Source organism: Athene noctua, chromosome 10 (genome assembly GCF_965140245.1).
Source record: "Athene noctua chromosome 10, bAthNoc1.hap1.1, whole genome shotgun sequence".
In the NCBI taxonomy this organism is placed as follows: Eukaryota; Metazoa; Chordata; class Aves; order Strigiformes; family Strigidae; genus Athene; species Athene noctua.
In genome coordinates, this window is record NC_134046.1 from 24,021,911 (window position 1) to 24,045,590 (window position 23,680).

General features: G+C 40.8%; 1 protein-coding gene across 3 annotated transcripts in view; it reads left to right on the forward strand.

The window, feature by feature from the left end:
* Positions 1-23,680, forward strand: part of FGD3 (FYVE, RhoGEF and PH domain containing 3) — a 111,326-nt gene that overhangs the window by 68,598 nt on the left and 19,048 nt on the right. For all 3 annotated transcript variants that reach the window (XM_074914287.1, XM_074914289.1, XM_074914288.1), the window contains exons 5-14: positions 6,239-6,328; positions 7,523-7,659; positions 9,392-9,548; positions 13,503-13,641; positions 14,529-14,587; positions 18,046-18,192; positions 18,750-18,842; positions 19,306-19,385; positions 19,814-19,844; positions 20,366-20,467. In XM_074914287.1, the coding sequence (XP_074770388.1) occupies positions 6,239-6,328; positions 7,523-7,659; positions 9,392-9,548; positions 13,503-13,641; positions 14,529-14,587; positions 18,046-18,192; positions 18,750-18,842; positions 19,306-19,385; positions 19,814-19,844; positions 20,366-20,467 (1,035 nt within the window). The remainder of the gene's footprint in view (positions 1-6,238; positions 6,329-7,522; positions 7,660-9,391; positions 9,549-13,502; positions 13,642-14,528; positions 14,588-18,045; positions 18,193-18,749; positions 18,843-19,305; positions 19,386-19,813; positions 19,845-20,365; positions 20,468-23,680) is intronic.

Here is a 23,680-nt window from a genome sequence, read left to right on the forward strand (position 1 = left end):
ACTATGAAAAAGCCCCAGACTTTCTCTCATGAGTGCACTGCTTTATGCAGCTGTTCTACCCACTGCTTTATCTCAAGCTGTGACTGGACTCACCTTCCATTCAAGTCCTTTAGATGCTGTCTTTGTAGCCTGGGGCTCTCCAATTGCTGTGCTGCTCCCTCTGCAAATTTGGTGAATTTTATACCTGCCAGGTGCTGACGTGAGGTTAGTCAGAGGGAAGTGGAAAGGACCCAGCAGTGTAGGAAGCAGCAGGGGCTATGTGAACCAGGTCTGTTTGGCCCAACCCAGCTGCGTTCTGTAGATGCGGAGGACGTGATCTCGTTTGCCTCTCTGTGAGTCTGCAGTCCCACCTGGCAGCTGGTATGGGTTCAGGAGGAAGAACCCATCAACCTGTCGCACCTCCCTGAGAGCCAGGGAGGGCACCCCTGCCTCGGCGCTGTGGACATTTGCTGTGAATGCCTGGGCATGGAAGGCTGCAGTGCAGATTGCCTTGGGTTTGGCAGGAGGAAACCCATGGTAATGAGTCAGGATCTCAGACTGAGGGGTCTGTGCTGCCAAAGGAGACCTCTGTCTTTGTCTCGTTTGCAAGAATTTAATGTAGGGGTTCACAGGAAACTTCTTGATGGTGGAGACTCCAATTAACATCTGTCTATTAACACAACATTGACTGCATCCATTGACGTCTGGTATCTTTTCAGTAGTCTGTGGAGAAAGCTTGTTTTATGTCTCAAATGGTCAGCATCACCATCATGATGCAAGGCTTCTCATCTGCTGTTGTTGGTTTTCTCTCGTGTGTATATACATAGATACACACACTGTAAAGTATTTGAATTATTTTATATTCATAATATATTTGTGTGTGCAACCAAAATGTTATGCAAAAGATCCTTTATTAATTGCAACATGCCAGCAAGAAAATAATGCATTAAATTAAAAAATTTTAAATCTGGTGATTAAATTTACTGTTTGGACTAGGAATGCAGTATCAAAACAACTGTGACAAACCCAAGCAGAAGACTTTACCATATGATTAAGAAGTGCTCTGCTGACAAATGCCAATGTTTTGTAAGACATCAGAGTTTTGATGGCTGTTTTTAGTCTTATTCCTTAGGTTAAATATCCATATAGTCTCAAATAATACTTATAAAACACAGAGTTTTGAGGGCATAATTTTCTGTAGCATGCTTGGTGAGCTTATAAAAGAGATATCTCTAGAGGAAGATTTTTTGTTTTCTCGTTTTACTCTTCATACAAATGCACTTCAGGTTTTCCCTTGCATTTTCAGTTGATTTCACCTTCCAAAAGCCAGCTTTGGCACTTACCAAGCTACACTGTTAGCTTGTTTTTGCAGCCATGTGGCTGCAAAATGTCTGGAAGGCTTAGAGACTTGCTGCCTCTTCTGTAGTGTAAGGATTGTGCCCTCTTCTGGGGTTATGGTGTGTGAAGCCAGTTTGTGTGATAGGTGTCCACAGGATCCTCCCACTCCCCTTTGATTCTCTTGCAGATTTGGGGCGTTATGGACCAAGGGTTAGGGTAACGGGCCGTAGCTTCCAGCGAGGAGAGCCAGTGCAATTTGAAGTTGGCTTGTTCAGTGGTTAATCTTTAGGCTGGAAGTTCACATCACTCTTGACAAAACCGGTAATTTTCCAGAAAAAACTGTACCTGCCCCACTGGAAGGGAGGAGAGTTCATTTAACACCAGCTGCTGGCTTGAGAGTGGAGGAGACCCCATCTCCTTCAGAAAGCTTTGTGTCAGGAGCCAGCCTCTTTTTCCTGCTTCCCCCTTCCTACCCCTAGTACCAGGCCTTGCAGCTGCCTGACGGAGGTAACCATTGCTCTCATTAAATATGCAAGTTCCAGAAAGCTTTGTTATAGTTGGAGAAGGATGCATAAGAAGTACAGCTGCAGAATGATTTAATGGTGGCTTAGTAACTCCTAGGATATCAAGTTAAGTGAAGCTCATGAACAAATACAAGTAGGAAAAAAAAATCAGATCTGCGTTTTCTTCTCTTATTTTCTACTTCAGATATCTCTTCATCCACCACCCAAGCTTTCACACATCCCATGGCTGGTGAAGTAAGGTTGCCTAGTACATGACTCGTATTGTTTTATTTAGTCTGGGTTTAGCTCTGCTGTGTGATGTGACTTCCTTTGGGAGTCTGTCCAACAGGTCTCACTATTGGCACAAAGTTATTGGAATATGTTTTAAAATCTCAGGAGTGACTTACTGGGATTTCCAGTTATACTTTGTCAAAATGAAAATGAACAAGGGGAGCTTATTAGTTTTGATAATGTCTCAGAAAATGTCAGGAGCTCTGGGAAATGAGGCATGTTAGCCTTGGTGGTTACAAAAAAATGACATAAAAGTGAGACTGGGGGGCTGTCATGCTCTGTAGCCATATACTCAAGGCTTCTGCCAACTGCCTGGGAGCAATGGAGTAATGCTTCTGCAATGGCTAACACCTCTTCCTACCTTTTTATTTAGATATTTTTCAATAAGGGTAATACGTACTCGTTAGTAATCACCAAAAAAAAATGCCTTTCTCCATCTGTCCTGCTTCCTGCTGTGTAAAATAGTAATAATGAAGTCCCACGTGGGCCTCATACAGCCACTGACACACACTTCCATTCTGCCTGTATATGGCTAGAGTTTCACTTCTCTTTTCATTGTACAGTTTGTGTTGGAAAACTTGGCCTGCAGTCCTGTAAGTCAGACCTTTGGGTAAGATTATCTTCATGTATACTCTGAAAAAACTTGTATAGCTCGATGTTTTAGTCATAATGCTGGTTAAGAAAAATCAGGTATGTTCTCATTATCTTTTTTTTTTTTTTTTTTTTAAATATCCTGAAGAAAATGAGATCTCAATGCAACAAAAGCAACAACCAAGCATAGGATAACATTTCCACATTGTTTTCAGCATTTTTGAGCAGGAAGTTGTCTGTAATCTTTCTGGGATGTTGTGTACTTTGTAGGGGTGACTGGTGGGGTTTTAAAGCATAACCATAGATGATTTTAACCTAAGCTGTATCCCAGCAGCTTTCTTGCAAGATTTGCTGAAAGCCCCGTGTGATAGAGGTGCTGACTGAATATGGTTGTGCACAACCAGTTGTATGAAAAATGGTTGTTGCAGGGTATTGCCCAAGTTTTCTCATATCAAGCTTTTGTTTTTTACTTTAAATTTCCATTTCAAATTTGCATTTCCTGATAGCTGGGTCAGCCTTTGCATGGGTGACTCTGTGGCCTGGGTGTGCTGGGCGGGCGCCCAGCTGGGCTGCGTGTGGGTTCTCAGGAAGCAGTGATGTGCTCGTGGCCACTGGATTGCACAAACCAGCTCAGCATGTGTGTTCCCCAGTTTGTATGTGTGACTGGGGTGTTTGAGGTGCACATGCATTCCCACCACAAGTGTGAATCTGACCTTTATGAGAAACTGGTTCTGTTTGCTTTCAGGCTGGCATTTCCATTTTCTTTAAAATGTTTTGTGGACAGTTACAGCTGGAAATTAATTTTTGAACCTTCCACAAAGAAGTGAGAGAGTATTGTGCGACTGTTGCTTCAAGTGCTAGAGTGAGCTTCCTGTGTCGTGAAGTCAACACCTACCACTTCTCTTTTCTCATCTTTCTTGTCACCCTGCCAGCTAAACTGTTTTAACAAGCCTCTGCAGTAATACACGGTTGTAATGTGTGACTGTGGAGAACCATCATAACCTGCCGTGGCCGTGCCGAGCAGTCAGTCAGCAAGAGCTTTGGGCAAAGCAGAATATAATTCACATTTGAGTTTGCAAAGTTGTTTTACTTTTCCTTTAGAAACATAGACCGTGAAGTTCATAGTGAACTGAATTATGGCACCGGCTTTGTTAAAGCAGTCCTGCCATGGCACAAAATAAGGTCAGAAGAATAAGATTGCCTGAGGTTTCATTAATCTACTGTTTCATTTAAAATGTTATGTCCATTGAAAAGCAAATATGTTGCAAATTAGTCTGAAAAACATGCCTATCTGTCCCTAGCAAAGACAGCAACTGAAGATAGAGTGGCTCTCTAAAACTGAGCTCAAGCTGAGAGTCTGTTCAGCCATTGTTTGGTATTTAAGCAGATGTCAGCAAGTTTTTTGAAAATATAAACTGAATTGCAGATGGTAAAGGTCAGGAGGTTAAAAAGTGCCTCCGCTATGTAAAGATTTACTTCTGAAAACAAATGTGTTTGGTTGGAAATAATTATTTTTCAAATTCTGAATTCAAACAAATGAAAGGATGCTCTTGGCAGCTGGCATGCCAGCCTATTACGTCAGTGCCTTTCTTTCAGGCCCTCTTCTGTGCCCAGCAAAACTGGCAGATAAATTCTTTCTCAGTGAGAGATCCTGGTAGTTACTGGAATTTGAATGGCCAGCAATGCATTTCATTATAAGCTGTAATATGTTGTATTTGCTTGTAACAAGTTCAAAGCTTTGTTGTGATTTTTTTTTTCTTTTCCCCTAAATATTAATATATATCACATGAATGAACAAAGCAGGATGTTGTATAGCGTGTTAAAATAGCTTAAAAGAATATTTGAGTTTGCTTGAAATAATTTGAGTAGCAGGGTAGGCAGAATATATGTCAAAGCTTTATTCATGTCTTGGTTGCCCATCTCCAGGTTTGTGCCCAGAAAGATTTCTTTAAAGGAAGACTGATGCTGTTTCAAATCCAGAAAAGCTATTCACCTTCCTTCAATTAATAGTTACATCATGGAACTGTGGGTGCTTCATGCTAAGGGGTACCTTGTTTCATGTAGGATAACTGTGGGTCTGGTTTGTTTGAATTCATGGCTAGTTTTGAAAAGTCTTTGAGGTCTTTCAGTTGTATTGCAGTTTACCTAAATATGGGGGGGAGGTATTTAAATTTTTCGTGTCAACTTTGGAAACCAAATAAGGTGATGTTGAAGAAGCTTAAAGAGAGCATTTAATTGACGTTTTCTAACAATCTGCTGGTGGCCTGCAGGGTTATGTCTAGAAATGCCTCCCATAAATGCCAGCAAGTGCACAGAGATGGGCATTTGGGTTAGAAAGTGTTGTTGCTGGTGAAGGGCCCAGGTGCTTCCTGAACTGGAAACAGCCCCACATGTTTAATAGATTTTGGCTGGACTTCTACTGCATGGATTTGTTCAGTCCTTTTGTGAACTTGCGTGAAGGTTTACTGTCTGCAGCGGCATGTTGCTTGAGGAAGTGGCTCTTGGTCTTGAAGCAGCACCTTGGTAATTTTATTTGATGCCTTTTGTTTTTCCCATGGAAGAAACAGTGAATAATTGCACCCAGCTGATGCTCTCTGTTCCATTAATCATTTATACGTCTCTCTTACCTTCATTGCAGTTGTCTTTTTTTCCTGATTCATCCAGCTCAGTAAAATTTCCTCACATTTGATCATCCTTGCTGCCCCTTTTAGATGTTTGTTTTCCTGAACACAAAACAGCCAACCCTCCATTCTGGACTGGTTTGGTTATATGTACGCATGACATTTAAAGTCTAGACAGCTAAAAAGTATCTAGAGTTTGTCAGAAAGCTAAAGCCTGTATCCTGATAATTCAAGTATTTTTAAGCATTTAGGAGAGTGAAGAGTCTGTGTAGCTTTTGGCTAAACTGTGAATAAAGTCAGTGCTTCATAACTGCATTCAGGTTTTTTTAATTCATCCTTTCTCATTTTATTTTTTTAAATGAGCTTAATGAAAGATTCCACTGAGTAACTTGGGTTACATTGCTGAAAATTCTTTCCAGGGAATTGGCTGGTGTTTAAAGCTGCACAAAAATCTTAGAAGTATGCCATAGAGAGTAATGCTGTGCTGGCTAGGGACAGAAATCTGTGGCCAGACAGGTCTGGTTTGTAGTTTTCTTTTTAGTCACAGTACCTGAATCCAAAAAGGAGAACAGTTCATTTATAGTCTAGTGCCTTAGTTACCAAATAGACTGGACTTATTTCCAGATTTGAAGGATGTTTCTGTTTCATTATAGAAAACCTTGATGAAATAAAGTGATGTCCTGACCAGCCATTGACTGCATTATTAATTACTCTTTCAGAAAATAGTTCTAGAAATGTCTCTGGAGCAAAACAATCCTTTGATGAGGGGTTCAGAGCAGATTCTGAAATGTGTTAACCTCCTCCACTTTAGGCTTCTCTACTGGCCCATTGAGGAAATGCAAAAGAGAAAGTTGATGAAACTTAGGTTTGTAGGTGCAGATGGATTGTTTTATTTGTAATTTTTTTTTTTTTCAGTGTACAGAGCCCCAAAAGCTATTCAACATCGCAAACGAACTGCTCCATACAGAAGAAGCATATGTTAAAAGACTCCATCTGTTGGACCAGGTAATTCAGTTTTGAATAACCTCTGCTTTCTTCTCTGTGAGCAGCAATGATGTCTCCTGTTCATCCCCTAACCTATAGCCCAATAGTGTGAAAACACTGTTTATAGGTGGGAGATGGAGTTTGCTTGCCAGGCTGCATGCCATGAGTCCCAGAGGTGAGCTTTTGGCAAGAGGGTTCCCTGAGCTGGAAGCCAAGGTTTAGGGTGTCAGAAAGAGGGAGGGAAAAGCAGTGGCCCAAGATAGAGACACCGTCAGCATTTGGTTCCTCCCTGAGCATACATAGAAAGGAAATCACAGGAACACTGAAGGCACTGAGAAATGATGAAATCCGTGATTGCACTGTAATGTGCAAGAAGAGTCTGAGCTTTACTAAAATCAAACCACACGAGTCATACCTATGCTCACAGCAATTTTTTTTTTTTTTTACCCACACTGTTTCGTAATTGTTGTCCATCATGTTTACATGTGGGGATAAAGTAAAACTGGTGGGATGAGTTTGAACTTCCACATAAACACTGAGGTGAATCTACATGGTTCAGGCATTTCTATAATTACCTCAAATAAAAAAAAAAAAAAAAAAAAAGAACATGAAGGAAAGAAGTAAAAATGAGGATACATCACATTGCTAATGCAAGTGCTTTTTAAAAAAGAAAAGAAGAGAAAATTGTCACCTTGCTAGAAATCTTGTTAGAAGCTGTAACTTGCAGAGCCGTCTACCCTCTGACTCTAGGACCTCTGTGGAAGACTTTCCAATGCTTGATTTGGATGAGCAGAGACTGAAGACCTTAGAAATCTAAGGAGTGTCTTTCCCTTTTGTTCAGGACAGTGTAATTTTTCCCAGTGTAATCACATGATTTTGCTTCATGTAAATAAAAGTAAGTGCTCTTCAGGGACTGGTGGTTCTTTGCAACTTGCACTCCCAAGTAAGAGATGTCTGATTTTCTCAGTAGTTTCAGTCTTTCTTGACTTACCCCTCAGATTTTTCTGATTTATGACCCTGGCCCATAGTTATAAATCTGACCCTAACTGACAGTGGGCTTATGTTTTGTGAACCTCCTGAAGGACCCCAAGGACTGACTACCAGAAGTCAAAAATTGTAGCTCTGTTACAAGGCAGTCAGCTTTGTAGTATTGCAATCTAGTCTAGGATTGGTTTTTGTAAATATATGTTGGTACTGTCTTGTTTTCTTATGCAGGTATTTTGCACTAAGTTGTCAGAAGCAGGTATTTCATCTGAAGTGATAACGGGCATCTTTTCAAATATTTCTTCCATCTATTGTTTCCACGGGCAATTTCTTCTTCCTGAGCTCAAAACAAGAATTACACAAGAATGGTGGGTAACTGTCACTGCAGTTATTTTAAAAATACATTTTCCAGAAACTGTAACAACCATAAGGCTTAGTCTAATTCCACATTTTTAGTTGTTTAATGTGGTAGTTCACTTGTTATTTGATACATTAGTATGGAGTCTCTTAAACATTTCTGACTACAGGAATAGACCTGAGCACTCAAAATTTCCAGAGTACATTGTGAGAATTTTTTAGGCCAAAGTATTGCCAGAACTGTTTTCCTTACTGTATTCTCACTCTCCTATTATTGCACTACTATGAAATGGCAGTACTAGGAAAGAAGGAAATTGCTTATTTTGACCCCATACATGAAGTATTTTGGCCCCACTGTGAAGTATTAAAAAAATAGAGTTCCTTCTCAAAGGAGGAAAATGCATCGTCATGTCACAGTCTCTAGGCTTTGTGTGCCATGTTGGAGACATGAGAAACATCCATTTTATTTTTTCTTTAATAAATTTTGTTATTGTTATATAAAATTTAATTTAATGTTATAATTAGCGTTATAGCAGGCAACCAATAGAAAATCTGGACAGCTAAGGTAGATGACTTCATATGTATAAATCTGCCTATGTCTGTTATGCAATCACTTCTGTTGTTGAGCATGGCAGTGATGCACAGGTTTTTACCCCAGAATCTGCTGGCCTGCTGCTCTAGGAGATAATAAATGTTACTGGTTGCAGTGTACATATACTTCCTTTAAGAAAACAGGTGTGGGTTTTTGGTTTGTTTTTTTCCCAATGAGTAATAAAGGTCAAATAGCAGTTCTAATGTGCCAGCTGCAATAAGTTGTAGGTAAGGCAGAGATGCAGTGATAGGTAGAAAGATTAATTGTAAAGCAGACCTAGGAAGCTTGATTTGAGATGACACATTAGCTGCAAAGTGTCCTGCAGTGGAAGGTGCAGGTAGTGCTGACACTGCACCTTTCCAAGTGCCCTAAATGACAAAGACCAGAGTTCACATCTTTCTTGGCTGAGTCCTGTCTTCACATAGTTCATCAATGACCAGAAGGAATAAAGGAGTCTCAGCACCTTTGCACCTGACTTGCATTTACAGAACAGCTGTAGTAAAAGGGAGATAAAATAAAACTGGAAACTCTGGAAGTCAGAAGAGGGCAGAAGCTTGTTAAATGGCTAAAGAGGGTCTAGTGCTGTGTGACTGCAAATCATGAGGTCAGCAGGAGAGAAAAGCTGTGGAAAAAATGGCTGATTCTCTGGCTGGCCGTGACTTTGGAGGAGACAAAGATGTGTGGCTACCACTGCTACGAGCCTGGGAGGGTCTCTAGGCAAACATATGTCTGTGCCTCTGGGACTGTCCAGAGGAACTGAGTGATTAAAACCGCTTCAGATGTTTGGCTGTGGTGGAAAAAATGCTTTTTAAAAAGTAAAAGTTTTCCACAAAATTTTGTGCCGGACAGCAGAGAAACCTAAATGCTTCTTTAACAATGCATAGTCAGTTTGAATCTGATCTTCACTTAAGAGAGTGATGGTGAGGGCAGAAACATCATCCTTTGTACATCTAGATTAATGTTTAAGGTTTCATCTAGGGTACTGTATAGATTACTTTAAACTAAACTTAGCCTGAAATATCTTGATTGCCTATGTGTGTAAGTGCTTGTGCATGTGGAAGAGAACTGTGAAAGTCTTACAGTTGTGTTTTCTCTCTGCAGATAGTATTGATTTCCAGAGATTTCAGTGCTTACCTGTCTCTTTCTCATAGGAACGTCAACCCACGACTGGGAGATATCCTACAGAAACTTGCTCCTTTTCTGAAGATGTATGGAGAATATGTAAAGAACTTCGACAGGGCAATGGACATGGTGAACACATGTATGCAAAGGTCATCTCCGTTCAAAGATGTTGTTCAGAACATACAGGTATGTTGTTAATTGGCATAATATGGCTTGGAGATCCTCATTCATTGGTGTGAGGTTTTTCTTTCCTGGTACAGGACACACAGTGTTGAGCTCAAGATAACACTGCTCTAATAGTAAAAATATATCATTTTAGTGTCAGTTCGTTCTTCTCTTTTGCTGTGCGACACAGATTTTTCACATAGGTAGCTTTTTCTCCCCTTGTGTATTTAAGAGCAGTATCAGAAGTCACAGAATGAAACTTTGCCATTGACCTGGCAGTTCTGACTGCGAACATTGTGCATTTATCAACTCTTCTTGATTTCTCTTCCTCATTACTAATTTTAATTACTTTTTAATAAATGCATTTTCATTCTGAGGTGGATGTGTTTGAGTTTGGGCATGTCACTGGCAGCTTCTGCTGTTGGTCTCGTTTTTCTGAGTCTCCTGAAGTGGCCTGCAGGTCTCAGGGATCACAGCTCTGCAGGAGGATGCTTAGCATGGATTGTCGTGTATTTTCTCTTAATTATACAAAAAGCCGTGTGGGGAGGGGGGAAGAGCTCTGCTTGTGCTGGTGTATCTGTAAAACCTCTCTCCCCCTCAGGCCCCAGGCCAGCTGGAGGGATGCAGCAGGCTCTAGCACGTTTGCAAGCATCCCTCCGCCAGTGCTGGGAAAGCAGATGCCGTCCTTTGGGAGGGAAGGGCTGGCAAGGAGCGGGTTAAGCTGAGGAGAGAGCACAGCTGCCTGCCCTAAATGGGAGGATTGTGGCTGGGCCAGCTGTTGGGAATCAAGTAATCCCCCAGCAGGCTGGGAGAGGAGAGGCCCTGTGCTGAGGGTCAGGGCTGCCAGCCGGCCAGTGACTCTGACAGAAGCTTGGAGAAGCAGGAACTGAGGAAGCTCCTTTCCTACCAGGCTCTCACTCCACTTTTGTTAACTTTTTCTGTCTGAACCCAGCCTGCTCTCACTGAGGTTCTGTGAAGCAAGCGCTGTTTAAAAAAAAAAAAAAAAAAAAGTGCACAGGCGTTTGGCGTTTTGCTGTCTTCAGTTTGTGTCAAGCCACCGACATGGCTTTCCGAAGTGTAAATCGGTTTGTGACTGTTTTCCCTACAACACAGGCTCTGCCCACCCTTAAATTCATCCGTCTCCTCTCACCACCAAGCTACCAACAACAGCGATCTGTGGTAGCTGTCAGTCTGCAAAACTGGTCTGTAGTTGTCTGAGACCACGAGTATTTTTGATGTGCCCGAGCAAAAGTCTGACAGGCAGGAGGAATGCAGGCAGTGAATATAGGAGATACATTTCTGAAGCCTGTTTCACTGTAGCATATTTTAGCAGCAACATCAGAGCACCTTCTGCTTCTGTCAATGATTGTAGCTACATGAGGCAAAGATTTGACCCAAAATACTTAGTCCACTTTCTTGACCTATCTCTGTGTTATCAAAAGCCACAGTTACTTCTCAAAATACCAGCTGAAGTCTGCTGTGATCCTGCAGTAACGCATGGTCCACCTAGGCTATTAATGGAATATTTATGCAGCTTAAGACATTAAAAATTATTAATTATGCTAAACTAGGGAAAACAGAAAACAAAAATCAAATGGTACTTATAAGTGAATGACTGAGTTGTCAAGTTTACTTCTGCTGATTGAAGAGAAATGTTCTTTCTGTTCAGTTCACATCCACCTACAGAATCCAAAACTTGATAGCTGGTGAGTTTATTAGGACTTTTCTTTCATTGTCTTTCTTCTTATGCCATCACATAAGTATTTTTAATATGTATTTCTGTGGTTTGGATTATCAGATCAATTAAATAGAATAAACATTTATCCTTACTCTAGTAAAGTCATTTGAATTGCAGTGTAAACTCTGTAAACTTTTAAGAACTGCACAGCATTAAACTTTCCCTATTTGAAACAGTTGTTTTGTCACTGCTGACTTTTTAGAGAGGGTACACTTTGCACATGAATACAGCTGATGTGAGCCTTGAAGTGACTTCCTCCTCTGCTTCCCTATTGCTTTTCAGTGTTAAGGTTCATGCTATTGCAGGAATAAAAAGACAGTGGAGAAGGTTACAGTAAGTGGATTTGTGAATCCACCAAGCGCTGATATGCAGTAGTGCAGTTCTGTGCTCCTTTTAGTTCTTCCCAGAATCTCTGATTCTTTCCATACCAGTTGTATTTTCTGTGAAACATGCTGCTGTAAAACTGTTGAGAGATAATAAATTCACTTCATCTCCTATAAACAGAAAAATTGTTCACCCTGCTACATTGTGACAAGATACTTTGAAAAGCAGATTTACATGTTTGGATTTCTGGAAGGATAGCTAATATTTTTCTATCAGACATTCATCTCATTATCTCCAGGCTTTGCTTTGAGAATTGGGCGAGTCAGCAGTGTGTCATGGGCTGTAATATTTATGAGGAAAATTACAGATAATCTGAAACAAGTACCTTTCTTTGAGAAAAGCATACTGAAATTAATGTGGTTGTTGAGGGTCTGCTTACCCTGGAACAGATCAAGACATGGCATTAGTGAGTTGATGTAAAAATAATGCTATGGAGAAGAGAGTGTGTGTATATATGTGGTTAACATGCTGATGTGGGATTCAGGAGTCAGATTACATTGCTAACAGAAACTTCCTGTGTGCTTTGAAGCACGTTACTTATTCTTACTGTGTACAACACTCAGTACTATTGCAAGAGCAGATTGGTGCCTTATCAGGTAATATTTAGTGTAATCAGTCTTAAACCTACCCTCTTCTTGGTCAAGTTAAAAAAAAAAAAAAAAAAAAGGATTAGAGGCAGCTCCTTCTTAAGAGGTGCTGTGTGAACAGTGTACCTGCCACTCGTACAGTAAGCTCTAGTAAGCAATATAGCCCCATGGGGTTTCTGATTTTATACAGTCTTTGGGGGGAAAAATGCTCTATGGGGCCATGGATGGGAAGAACCTTTCTGAGCCTGTGAAGAAACATGCAAAATCTAAAAGAAGATTGCTGCATATCTGAAGAAAATGCCAGACGTGGGACAAAGCTTCACATGAAACCTGTCAGCTCTTGTCTTGTCCTGTCTGCTTGAGGGTAGGAAGGCTCCACAGAGGGATCTGGACAGCTGGGGCCAACTGAATGAGGTTCAGTGCTGGGTCCTGCACTTTGGTCACAACAACCCCCTGCAACACTACAGGCTTGGGGCAGAGTGTCTGGAGAGCTGCCCAGCAGAAAAGGATGTGGAGGGGTTGGTCAACAGCCAGCAGAATATGAGCCCATGGTGTGCTGAGGTGGCCAAGAAGGCCAGTAGTATCCTGGCTTGTATCAGAAACAGTGTGGTCAGCAGGACTAGGACCCCACTGTACTCAATGCTGGCAAGACCACACCTCAAATTCTGTGTTGTAGTCTTGGGCCCTTCACTACAAGACAGACATTGAGGAGCAACGAAGCTGGTGAAGGGCCTAGAGCACACATCCTGTGAGGAGCAGCTGAGGGATCTGGGGTTGTTCAGCCTGGGGAAAAGGAGGCTGAGGGGAGACCTTATCGCTCCCTACAACTACCTGAAAGGAGCTTGTAGCAAGGCAGGTGTTGGTCTCTTCCCCCAAGTAACAAGTGATAGGACAAGAGGAAATAGCCTTAAGTTGCGCCAGGGGAAGTTTAGACTGGGTTTTAGGAAAAATTTCATCACTAGAAGGGTTGTCAGGTATTGGAACAGGCTACCCAGGGAAGTGGTGGAGTCAACATCCCTGGAGGTATTTAAAAGACGTGTGGATGTGGTGCTTGGGCACATGGTTTAATGGGGGACTTGGCAGTGTTAGGTTCATGGTTGGACTTGATGTCTTTTCCAACCCGATTGAGTCTGTGATTCTGTGATAGCTTGAGAAGTTGTTTTATGCTGCCCTAACTGTATGTGAATGGTCATTTTTCACTGCTGTTTAACACCAAAGGCAGGAATAAAAGCAAACCCTTCTGTGCTTGTTTTCTCTCTGTTACAGAAACAGGAGGTGTGTGGAAACCTGACATTACAGCATCACATGCTTGAACCAGTGCAAAGGATTCCTCGCTATGAGCTTCTCCTAAAGGACTATTTAAAGAAACTTCCAGAAGAGTCTCCAGACAGGAAAGACGCTGAAAGTACATGTAAACTCCTCTCTGTGTAATGAACAGGCACAATACTATCTTGGAGAATTTTTTCCTCACACTACTTTCCACACTCCTTCCAATACTTTCAGCTAGGGCTTTAGTAGAAAGAATGTAGATTTGAATTAATCAAATTATTGCCAGACATAGCACAAAGGGGTTTTGCATGCTCTTAGAGCAGAGAAGAAAAGAGTTGATATGTCAGTTCTAGGAATGAAGGAAGCTTTGGTAAATAAACAGTGACAAAATATTGAAGTTCGTAATGGTAGAACATCTGGCATTTTTATTTAATCCATTGTGTGGCCAAGGACAAATACAAGAAGACGTACTTGCAATTGCCAGAGGAAGAAAATAAGAATGGTCTCAAATGTATATGCTTGCCTAGGAAAACTGGTTAGACTCTGTTAATGCAAAGGAATGGAAGAAATGGACTTCTGTTGGAAGTTGGTAGAAGTTTGTGATCTTGACCAAAACAGGGTTCATGTTACTGTAAGCACACAAGCCCTGTTTTAGGAAAACACTCTTAAAAACATGCTTGTGAAGACTTAAGTGAGACTTAGGTTAACTTTCAGTAGGTTGATTCCTAGAGGATGATTTTTGGGTTTTTTGGTCACTGTGTGCTTTGGCTCACCTAGACTTTTAGGAGAGAAAGATTAAACGTTTAGATGCACGTGGACCAGCTGAACATGCAGAAGTGATTGTGTATATAACTGCTTATAGGCACTCCTTTTACTCTATGGAAGGAAAAAATACAGTCCTTGCTTTTGCAACAGGAATTTTGCAAAAAAAAACACTAATCAGGGAGGTTAAAAAACCTCCCAAGGTGCTATTATATAAGATATAATCTGGAGAATACATAACTGTTGCTACCTTTATTGCAGAGTCACTGGAGCTCATATCTACAGCAGCAAACCATTCAAATGCAGCCATCCGAAAGATGGTGAGTAGAAAATGCTTAATGGAATTGTAATCTGATTGAAACACTTGGTTGAACCAATGGTCCCCCATTGTAATAGGCTCCATAAAGTAGGCTGGGAGCATTTTCAAGTACAGTGAGTCAGGCTTTAAACATCAGTTGGATATCGGATTTATCTTTTTCATAAATGATCCTACTGTGGTTACCATGGGTTGATGGGCCTAAATTTCACTTTCCTTGTTCTTAAGGACGTAATAGGTTGAAAAAGGAAGTCTTCATAATACTCTTTATTTGCTTCTCACTGAAAAATGTTGAAAGTATTCCAATTAGTTCCATTCATAAGATGTCCTTGCAGACTTTTGCGCTATTTTTTTAGTCCTACAGGTCTTCATCAGGCCAGAGGTTGTTTTGGTTTGATTTTTGCTTGCCGTAATTGCACCAAGTGCATTTAGCTTGTGTCAGTAGCTTTGGTAAGCTGTACTTCTGAAGCTGGGCAGTCTGAGACTATGGGGATTCTGAATGTTGGCATGTGCTTCACGTACAGAACACCTAGTGCTTTACCATTAAAGTAAATGGGCTTTATAGTTACAGGTGTTACCCATTTTGTGCACCCAAGTGCCTGTCCTGGTTTAACCCCAGCTGGCAACTAAGCCCCACACAGCTGCTTGCTTACTCCCCCTGGTGGGATGGGGGAGAAAATTGGAAGGGTAAAAGTGAGAAAACTTGTGGGTTGAGGTAAAGACAGTTTAACAGGTAAAGCAAAAGCTGTGTGTGCGAGCAAAGCAAAACAAAACAAGGAATTTGTTCACCACTTCCATCGGCAGGCAGGTGCTCAGCCATCTCCAGGACAGCAGGGCTCCATCACATATAACAGTGACCTGGGAAAAACAAACAGCATCACTCCAAATATCCCCCCTTCCTCCTTTTCTCCCCCAGCTTTATGTGCCGAGTATGACGTCATATGGGATGGGATATCCCTTGGGTGAGTTGGGATCAGCTCTCCCAGCTGTGTCCCCTCCCAGCAACCTGTGCACCCCCAGCCACGCGCTGGTGGGGTAGGGTGAGGAGCAGAAAAGGCCTTGGCTCTGTGTGAGCATGGCTCAGCAGTAACCAAAACATCCCTGTGTTACCAACACTGTTGTCAGCAGGAATCCAGAACACAGTCCCCTACCAGCTACTATGAAGAAAATTAACTCTGTCCCAGCCAAAACCAGCATAGTGTATCTAATAGACCTGAAATGCCACATATCTGGCTTAACACTCACTGACCATTTGTGGGTACAAGGTTTATTGTGCCTTTCCGGATCAGACCCTTATTTCCTTCTCCCGGCCGGTGGGGGCACACTCAGACCATGTTTCCTGTGGCTTAGGGGAAGTAACCAGCTGATGTCTGTGTATTTTCAGTATGTCTCAGTGAAAACCAGTTTTGAAACCATCCGTTTCTATTTGAGTCTAGCATGTTCTCTTGATGAATATGTATTCTGGTGGAAATTTTTCTGGTTTGATGCTTTGAACAACTATTTTGCTGGGGACCACATACAGTATCTCCACAGACAGCAGGAATATGAAGCCACCAGCTAGTTGCTTTCTGTGTTGGATGTTTTTTCTGTTAGCACATTAAAACCTATTAGAAAAGACTGCTATAATAATTTTGGACCTCCTGTTTATTGCTGATAAGAACCTGAAGCCTCTAAGCATGGCTTCCTACTGCACTGAATTCTTCTGTAATTAATAAGTTTTGCCTGAGCAGAGACTCGAAGGAAAAATATCTGAGTAAGAATTTCAGGTTTGAACTCCTGGTTTCCCAGCTGACATGTCCCAGCAGAAGGTGCCGTGGGTGTGCTGGGGCAGTCGTCGAGTGCTGGCAGGGAGCAGTGCACGCAAAAGCCGCGGCCTCCCACACACACACCTCTGCAGAGCCCTGCGGGAGGGCACGAGCAGCTGCGGCGGGTTGGAGCCAAACCGAAAGAAGAGCAAGGGCTGTAGTGAAATCTCTGAAAGTCAGTGGAGGTTTGAGTAACTGTTGGCTGTTTCCTTCTATTGTGGTGTAGTAGAAGAATTAAATCATGCTTCCAAAGCTGACTGTTCCTAGAAGTGCAGGTTTTGGATCTTCTCTTAGTGTTCTAGTTTCTCCTTTAAAAAAATGGCTTGATAAGTTCACTGGGTTGTTTTTGTTTGTTTTAAGTTAGTGGGATCTCTTGCTCATCTCCCCATTCGGTGGAAAAAAATCTACTGCTTTTTTGGGCCTTAGGTGATTTGCTTATTTGCTTTTAGTCCACAGCATCCCACCTTCCATTTTGTTTTGCAGTGTGTTTATTTTGAGAGTTTGGTTTTGTTTGGGGGTTTTTGATGGTTTTTTTTTGTTGTTCATTTGTTTGATCATTGGCCAGAAGAACTGATTAAAACAGGAACTGGTGTGATGTATATTTGTGGTGAAAATTCTCTAGTCAAATGGGATTGAACAAAGTGTGTAAAGACCTGAAATTCCGACTTGATCTATGAATAGGTAGAGCTGTGATTTAGAGATGCATTTGGGCATATATTTGTGTGTAATAGCATAGATATCTGTCCTCACTTTCTGACATTTGTTGACAGTGCTGTTTAAAGCACCTCAGTCCAGCTTGTGGTTGAAAGCCAAACCATTCCAAATTCTGTAACTCTGTAGCAAGAGTGGATGAACTAGTAACCTGTATCCGTTTGAACACTGTGTAGAGGCACTTTAGTATTAGGATGACAGTATAAAGTAGAAACAGTGCTTTGCTGAAAATGAAAAATTAATCCCTTCATAAAGAATTTTGACCAAGACATAAGGATGACTGAATGACATTAAAGCTATATTTTAAGCACTTTGTCCTGGCCTGTTTCAGAGGTACTTTTTGCCATGGAGGCTCCTGCATAGGGCTGCATCATTCCCCATACAGCTGAGGTTTTAGGCTTAGCTTAGAAACGCAGAATATAGCCATGCTTCCTGATGGAGACCTACCTGCCATTCTATCAGCAACAATACAAGAGTTGAAACTTCTCAGAAGCTGAGAAGCAATCATACTGCGGCAGAAAGTTAGTTAAATTAGTCTGAGATGTGGGGTGAAAGCTGTTTTAATAAATTCAAACCTGGAAACGATTTGTTAATGTACTAGTCTCCAACTTGGCCATTGATTTTATGGGACCTGATGCCATTGCTTTCAAAGATGTGTATTGATTGTTGATGAGGAATATCTAAAAATATCAAATAGATTGATCTCAAAGTGTCATTAAAAAGGTAAAATACAAGTATGACTCACGAGTGACTAATATAGAGTGGGGAAGAGTACTGAAGAGTATGGAACAGGTATTCATTAATTTTTGAAAATGCAAAGCTATAGCAGAAGTGAAAGACTATTTTTTCCCTTCTTATTTACACTTACCACAGAAATGATACTGTGGGTAATAGACCAAGTGGAATTTTTTTTTTTTTTTAATTGCTGGGGTTTTTGTACTTGCAGGAAAAGATGCATAAGCTTTTAGAAGTTTATGAGCGACTCGGTGGTGAAGAGGATATTGTTAACCCAGCCAATGAGCTCATTAAAGAAGGACACATTCAGAAACTTTCAGCAAAGAATGGCACAGCACAGGATAGGTATTTATTCCTGGTGAGTTCTTCTGTTACTCTATTTTCAGAGTTGTACTGTGAAATGGTACATTTCCATCTTCCTAATCTCAAATACAAAAGCATTCACCCACTGAGCCCAGCTACTCCTTCCTGTGAGCAGCAGTTTTCTCTTGATGCTCTTTCCTTGAGGATTTCCTTCCTTCTTCCACACTTGTGCCTTTGCTGATAGCTTGTCAGGCTCAAAGAGGTCTTTACCATCTCCTTGCTTAGAGGCTGCATCTTTGCAAAGTGCCCGAGGAGGTGCACCTCCAGCTGTACCACCTTGCTGCGTAAGATGGCCAGCTCTCACTAACACGGATAGCTCTCATTTGCTATCAAGGCTGTCAAAGGGGTACCAGAGAAAGGGGGAGAAGGGGCTGGCTGACATGTTTCTGTCTGTCTGCTTCTTTCAAGTAATGGTATCTGAGCCTAGCTTGCTACTTAAATCCCTTCTTGAGAACTGAATGTTAGAGTAAAACCCACCGGAGTCCTAAACTGTAAAAACGCAGGCTTTGTCCAGCATGGAATCCCTTAACTTAAAATCTTCCCTTGTTACAGTTTAACAGCATGGTGCTATACTGTGTGCCAAAACTGAGGCTCATAGGCCAGAAGTTCAGTGTTCGAGAGAAGATGGACATTGCAGGACTGCAGGTTTGCATCTCTTCTTTTCCCCGTTTTAATGCTTCCCCACTCAATAGCATCAGATCCTCTCTGAATCAAAAAACATAACTATCTGTATGTGGAAATATAATAAAATTCTAAAATCCAGCTTTGGATCTCTCTTTTTTTTGGAATTATTATGAAGTAATCACCCAAAGGTGAGTAAAAAAATGGTAACTTTACCATGATTTGATTGAAAGCCTTCTCTTGTCACCTAACTCATACTGCAGCCACCTTTTCCCTCTACTGCTGTAGGGGACTGGTTGGTGTCATACAGATTCAGAAGTTTTGTAGCAAGATAATTATGGAAACAATGCGCTTTTTTTTTTTTTCTTCTTTTTACTGTATTCTGAGTGATTATTTCAACTAAGTATTTCAAAGAATGAATATATTTGCAAGTCGTTAAAAATGATGCAATGGAGACGAGTAAGAAGCTGGCATGTTCTTTTCACAGGTCCAAGAAATTGCCAAGCAAAATGTGGCTCATACATTTTCAATAACAGGAAAAAAGAGATCGCTGGAACTACAAGCCAGGTATGGTGCTTGTTCTGTCTTTTGAAGTTTGTGAATATTTGTTGAGAAATTTATGGTCTGGGGGGTGTGTCTGTGCTAGTATGACACAGCTTGAAACCAGGAGATGAGCATCAGAGGTGTGTAACTTACATATGTAAGAGAATATGTTGGTCCTAAGGCAGAGTGTGTTAAAGTGCTATAGTGATTTGCTTTATTGAATGCTTACGGTGTTTGTAATAGTGCTTGTAGGTTCCAATGTATTAATAATTCAAACATTTTTGACATTTGGTAATAATTGAGGTCAATAATTATTAATAATGTTTACAAAATAGTGGATAGCAAAGCTAAAATCTTAAGGGATATAAAGCTGTTAAGATGTGAATTGAATTTACAGAAAATACTAGAAGTGGAGTTATGATGTTTTCTGTATTTTTCTTTTATTTTAACAGGACGGAAGAGGAGAAGAGGGAATGGATTCAGGTTAATACAAAACCATTACGATTTGGGTGGAAATCACTATGCAGTCAGCACCTTCTGTTTTTAAAATTATCTTTTTGGGGGTCTGAATGAATGTGGCTGTGAAAGGTATCTGGGTAGTCCAGTCTGGTGAAGCTGTTTATGGAGAAATGTGGGGCCACAGTCAGGGTCCCACTGCTGACCCACTGTCTCCAGGCAGTGAACAGGGGCTTCGAGTGGACTCCTGTTTCCTGCAGTCCTCCAAGCCCAGTGAGAGAAGAGACTGAGGCATCAGAGATTAGCTTTGTATATTCTTGCAGTCTGACTTGTAGAGACAGTGTCTGATAACAGTCTTAGTTTTTAACTGAAACAGCAGTGCGTTAACACCACCACTCATAGTTATTAAGGCTCTTAAGTTTCCATTTAATTTATGCAAATGTAAGGGTTTTTCACTGAAATTATAATCGTAACTATCTTCCTATGAGAGAATTTTTCCAGGGCTCCTTTTGTGACGCTCCTCATCTTTGCTGGAATTTTTGTCTCAGGTCATTCAAGCAACAATTGAAAAGCACAAACAGAACAGTGAGACATTTAGAGCTTTCAACAGCTCTTTTTCTCAAGAGGAGGAGCATCTTCCTGATTCCTCAGTAAGTACAAGTGCTTAATTCTCCTTCTTTGCTGTAACAGTTTCACCAACAGTGAAACCAGACTTACAGAGCTAACTTTAAAACGGTGTAGTCTAGTTCTAGATTTTCATATTACATTACATTACAGTCAGCTCCATTCCTCTGCCTCTCAAATGCATATCAGTCATAGTTACTCAGCCGTGCAGGTATGGAATAAATTACCCAGGGTAATTCAGTGCAAGAGACCTATCAGTCGTGTTTTCCAGACTCGTGGCTCATTTATCATAACAGGGGTAGTTCTTCAATGTTATGAGTGGTTGGCTGTCTGGAATGATGTTTGTGTGCTGGGGAGATTTTGTTCATTACCTTTCCCCATCTCCTCAAAGATGAGTTTTGGGATTATTTTTTTTTTCTTATTGTTATATTAAAAGTTCTAGACTTAAAGGAAATTGATGTATTTTAAAAAGATCTTTAAAATACTGTCTTATAGATAACAAATATATTTCAGAAAAAATACTCCTCCACTAAATAGACAAAATAGTCTTTGAAGTTTATTCAGTTTCTCTACAACTGTAATGTATTAGTCTATGCTGTGTTTGCTAGGAATTTTGTTTTGGAAATATTCACACGAGGATGATAGCAATATCTCTTCATTTGACTTGAAAATGATGGTGATAACCTTAGCCACAGACATTTGCTACAAGCTAAAGAGGAGAGGGCCTGGGAGTAGGAAATTTTTAGGAGTTTCATGTGAGCTGCCTCTGTGTTGATGATGTCAGTGGTCAAGCGTAGTAGACCTTGGAGCACAGGGAGAGAAGGTCCATCTGCAGAGATTAAACTTGGGGATCTTTCTTTTTATCTTCCCCCTCCCCTGCCCTCCTAAACAGTTTGGTTGGTTGGTTGTTGTTATTTAACCATTTATGAAACTTCTCCTTTCCCAGATCTGATTCAGTGACTCAGTAATGCTGGATTTTTATCTGACTGATTTCTCAGGGGGCTCAGGGGAGATGTTAGATTTTCTTTTCATCCCAGCATTAATCTGACTGACAGTGAAAATCTTCACAAACCTCTGCAGAGACTAGGTTTCTGGTGCCAATAGCAGCCAGCAATGAGCCATTTTCAGAATATGGCATAGCTTACTGATCATGAACTATTCATCAGCTAAAAATGCTTGGAAAAAAACCAGAAAATAATCAATTTATGCCTATATTTTTAAGTTAACTCATGGCTGCTCTGATGGAAAAAAAAATATTCTGTTAGTAAGCAAACTTATTTCTATCCAATTAAGACACCATGTCTGTTCAACTTCATTATTATTATCTTGCTTTGTAAATTCCATTTTATTTTCCTTCTGTTAATGGTGTAGCCACATGTTTATACTCCACTGCTTCATAAAAGTCAAGCAGAGCAAAACTCTGGTTTATCTCCTGGCTGTGATATTAATGCAGTATGAGCCTTCATTTCTTTTATGCCAGAATACTAACCTGCATTTTTAGGAGATTAGTTTATCTAGATAATCAGTTTTGAAAACTCATGTCACAGCTAAATGTGGCAGAAGTTGCTGTCAGTTTAAAAGAGTTGAAGGTAGTTCTGTAAGGAAAACTGAACAAATATAGTGAGAGCATTCTTAGTAGCAATATGCTGCTGTAGGCAGCATCCACCGTACATATCTCATCATCTTTAGGGAATATTGGGCAGTGTGCTTTAGAGGAAAAAATGAAAATAATCTTCCTTTTTTTGTTCTCATGAGTCAAGAAATAGATATGCATTCTTGGATTCCAGGCTGGAAGAAGCTTCTAGAAATTGGACTCTGGTTCTAATACGCCTGTAGAAAAATAGCCAAATTGCTTTTCTCCCATCCTTGGCCATACGTTTGATATGTTACAGTGCTTATGATTAATTCCAGTTGCATGACCAGTGCATGCTTTTGCATGCAATTCTTATCATGCTTTTGTTTTCCCTGCTGACTTACATAAGCTCATACAAGCATTAAGGGATGATCTTCAGCCTGTAATTTGCCTACAGAAGACTTGTGGTTTCTTGGAGGTGCAGAGATCTGACATTTGACCTGATTCTTAAGGTTATGCCTGTGCAGTAATCTACAGCAATTAATGAAGTCCCACCTGTCAGGAGGTGACTATTCAGAGTCATTGCCAGTCAGTCACCTACAGGGTGACTGTAGCAGTCGTCTTTTCAAGAAGGCTTTTCAGAAAGCCTTTGTGGCTTAGTTCCTTCCGAAAGAGGACCCTCGTTTCCCTGTTTTCCATTTTCATCTGCAGCATTTCAAGGCTATGAGAAGGGTTTTTTTTAAAGCTGTCTGAAAATATTCCCAAGAAAAAGGACTTCTTTTACCACTGCTTGATGTCAGGACCCAGTTCGTGTGTTATCAGAAGGCTGGCATGGAGAAGTGCCACAGAGGGCTGAACTCTGCAGAAGTGTCATTCCATAAGATTTGAGACTTGGGAGTGCTTCTGTTAGTTACATCATGATTTTTAGATCCAGTTAAATCATCATTATTTCCCACCTCCATTTCTGTTCCTACTCCTAGCTCTGAGGTAGTTCTGACACACATGTGAAGAAATGTCTTCCACCATACCAAATCTTACACACTTTGAATGGAAATGGTAACATAAGAGGGAGAAGCCTTTTTGAGATCTTTTCCGGGTTAAGAGTAGAGGGTACTTGATTTTTAGGACATTATTCCAAATAAATATTAAAAGGGCATGGGGATCTGAACAGGCAACTAGAGAAATTTAGTCTTTTCCCTCTTTAAATACTCTTTAAATTCTGATAGGAAGCTACACTGAGTGCTTGGGAGGGAGAAGGGCGAAGAAGGACACTTGCTGGGTGTTTTCTTGATCTCTCCTTCAGACCCGTTTTTCTCTCCACATTTTTCTTTTCCTTTCCTTTCCCAAGTGTCACAGCACACAGGTGTCCTTTTACTAGGAAGAGTGATCTAAATACCTTCGTTGATTAGAATTCCAGTGGAAAGAAACCCCTTTCCACAGGATTGGGGAATAAATGAGGTGAAGACTCTAGAGTTGCTGGGTTTTTGTAGAGGCAGAAATAGACCTGAGCTGAGTCCATAATGCTTTCCTTTAATTAAGTTGCATTCCATGAGGAAGTGGTCCAGGGGTGGCACAGCCCTAGTAGCCCCAAGGGGATACATTTGCTTTTTTGCTTATTCTCAAGAGCCCATTGATTCATTAGTATATAAATAGGTACAACTGGGTA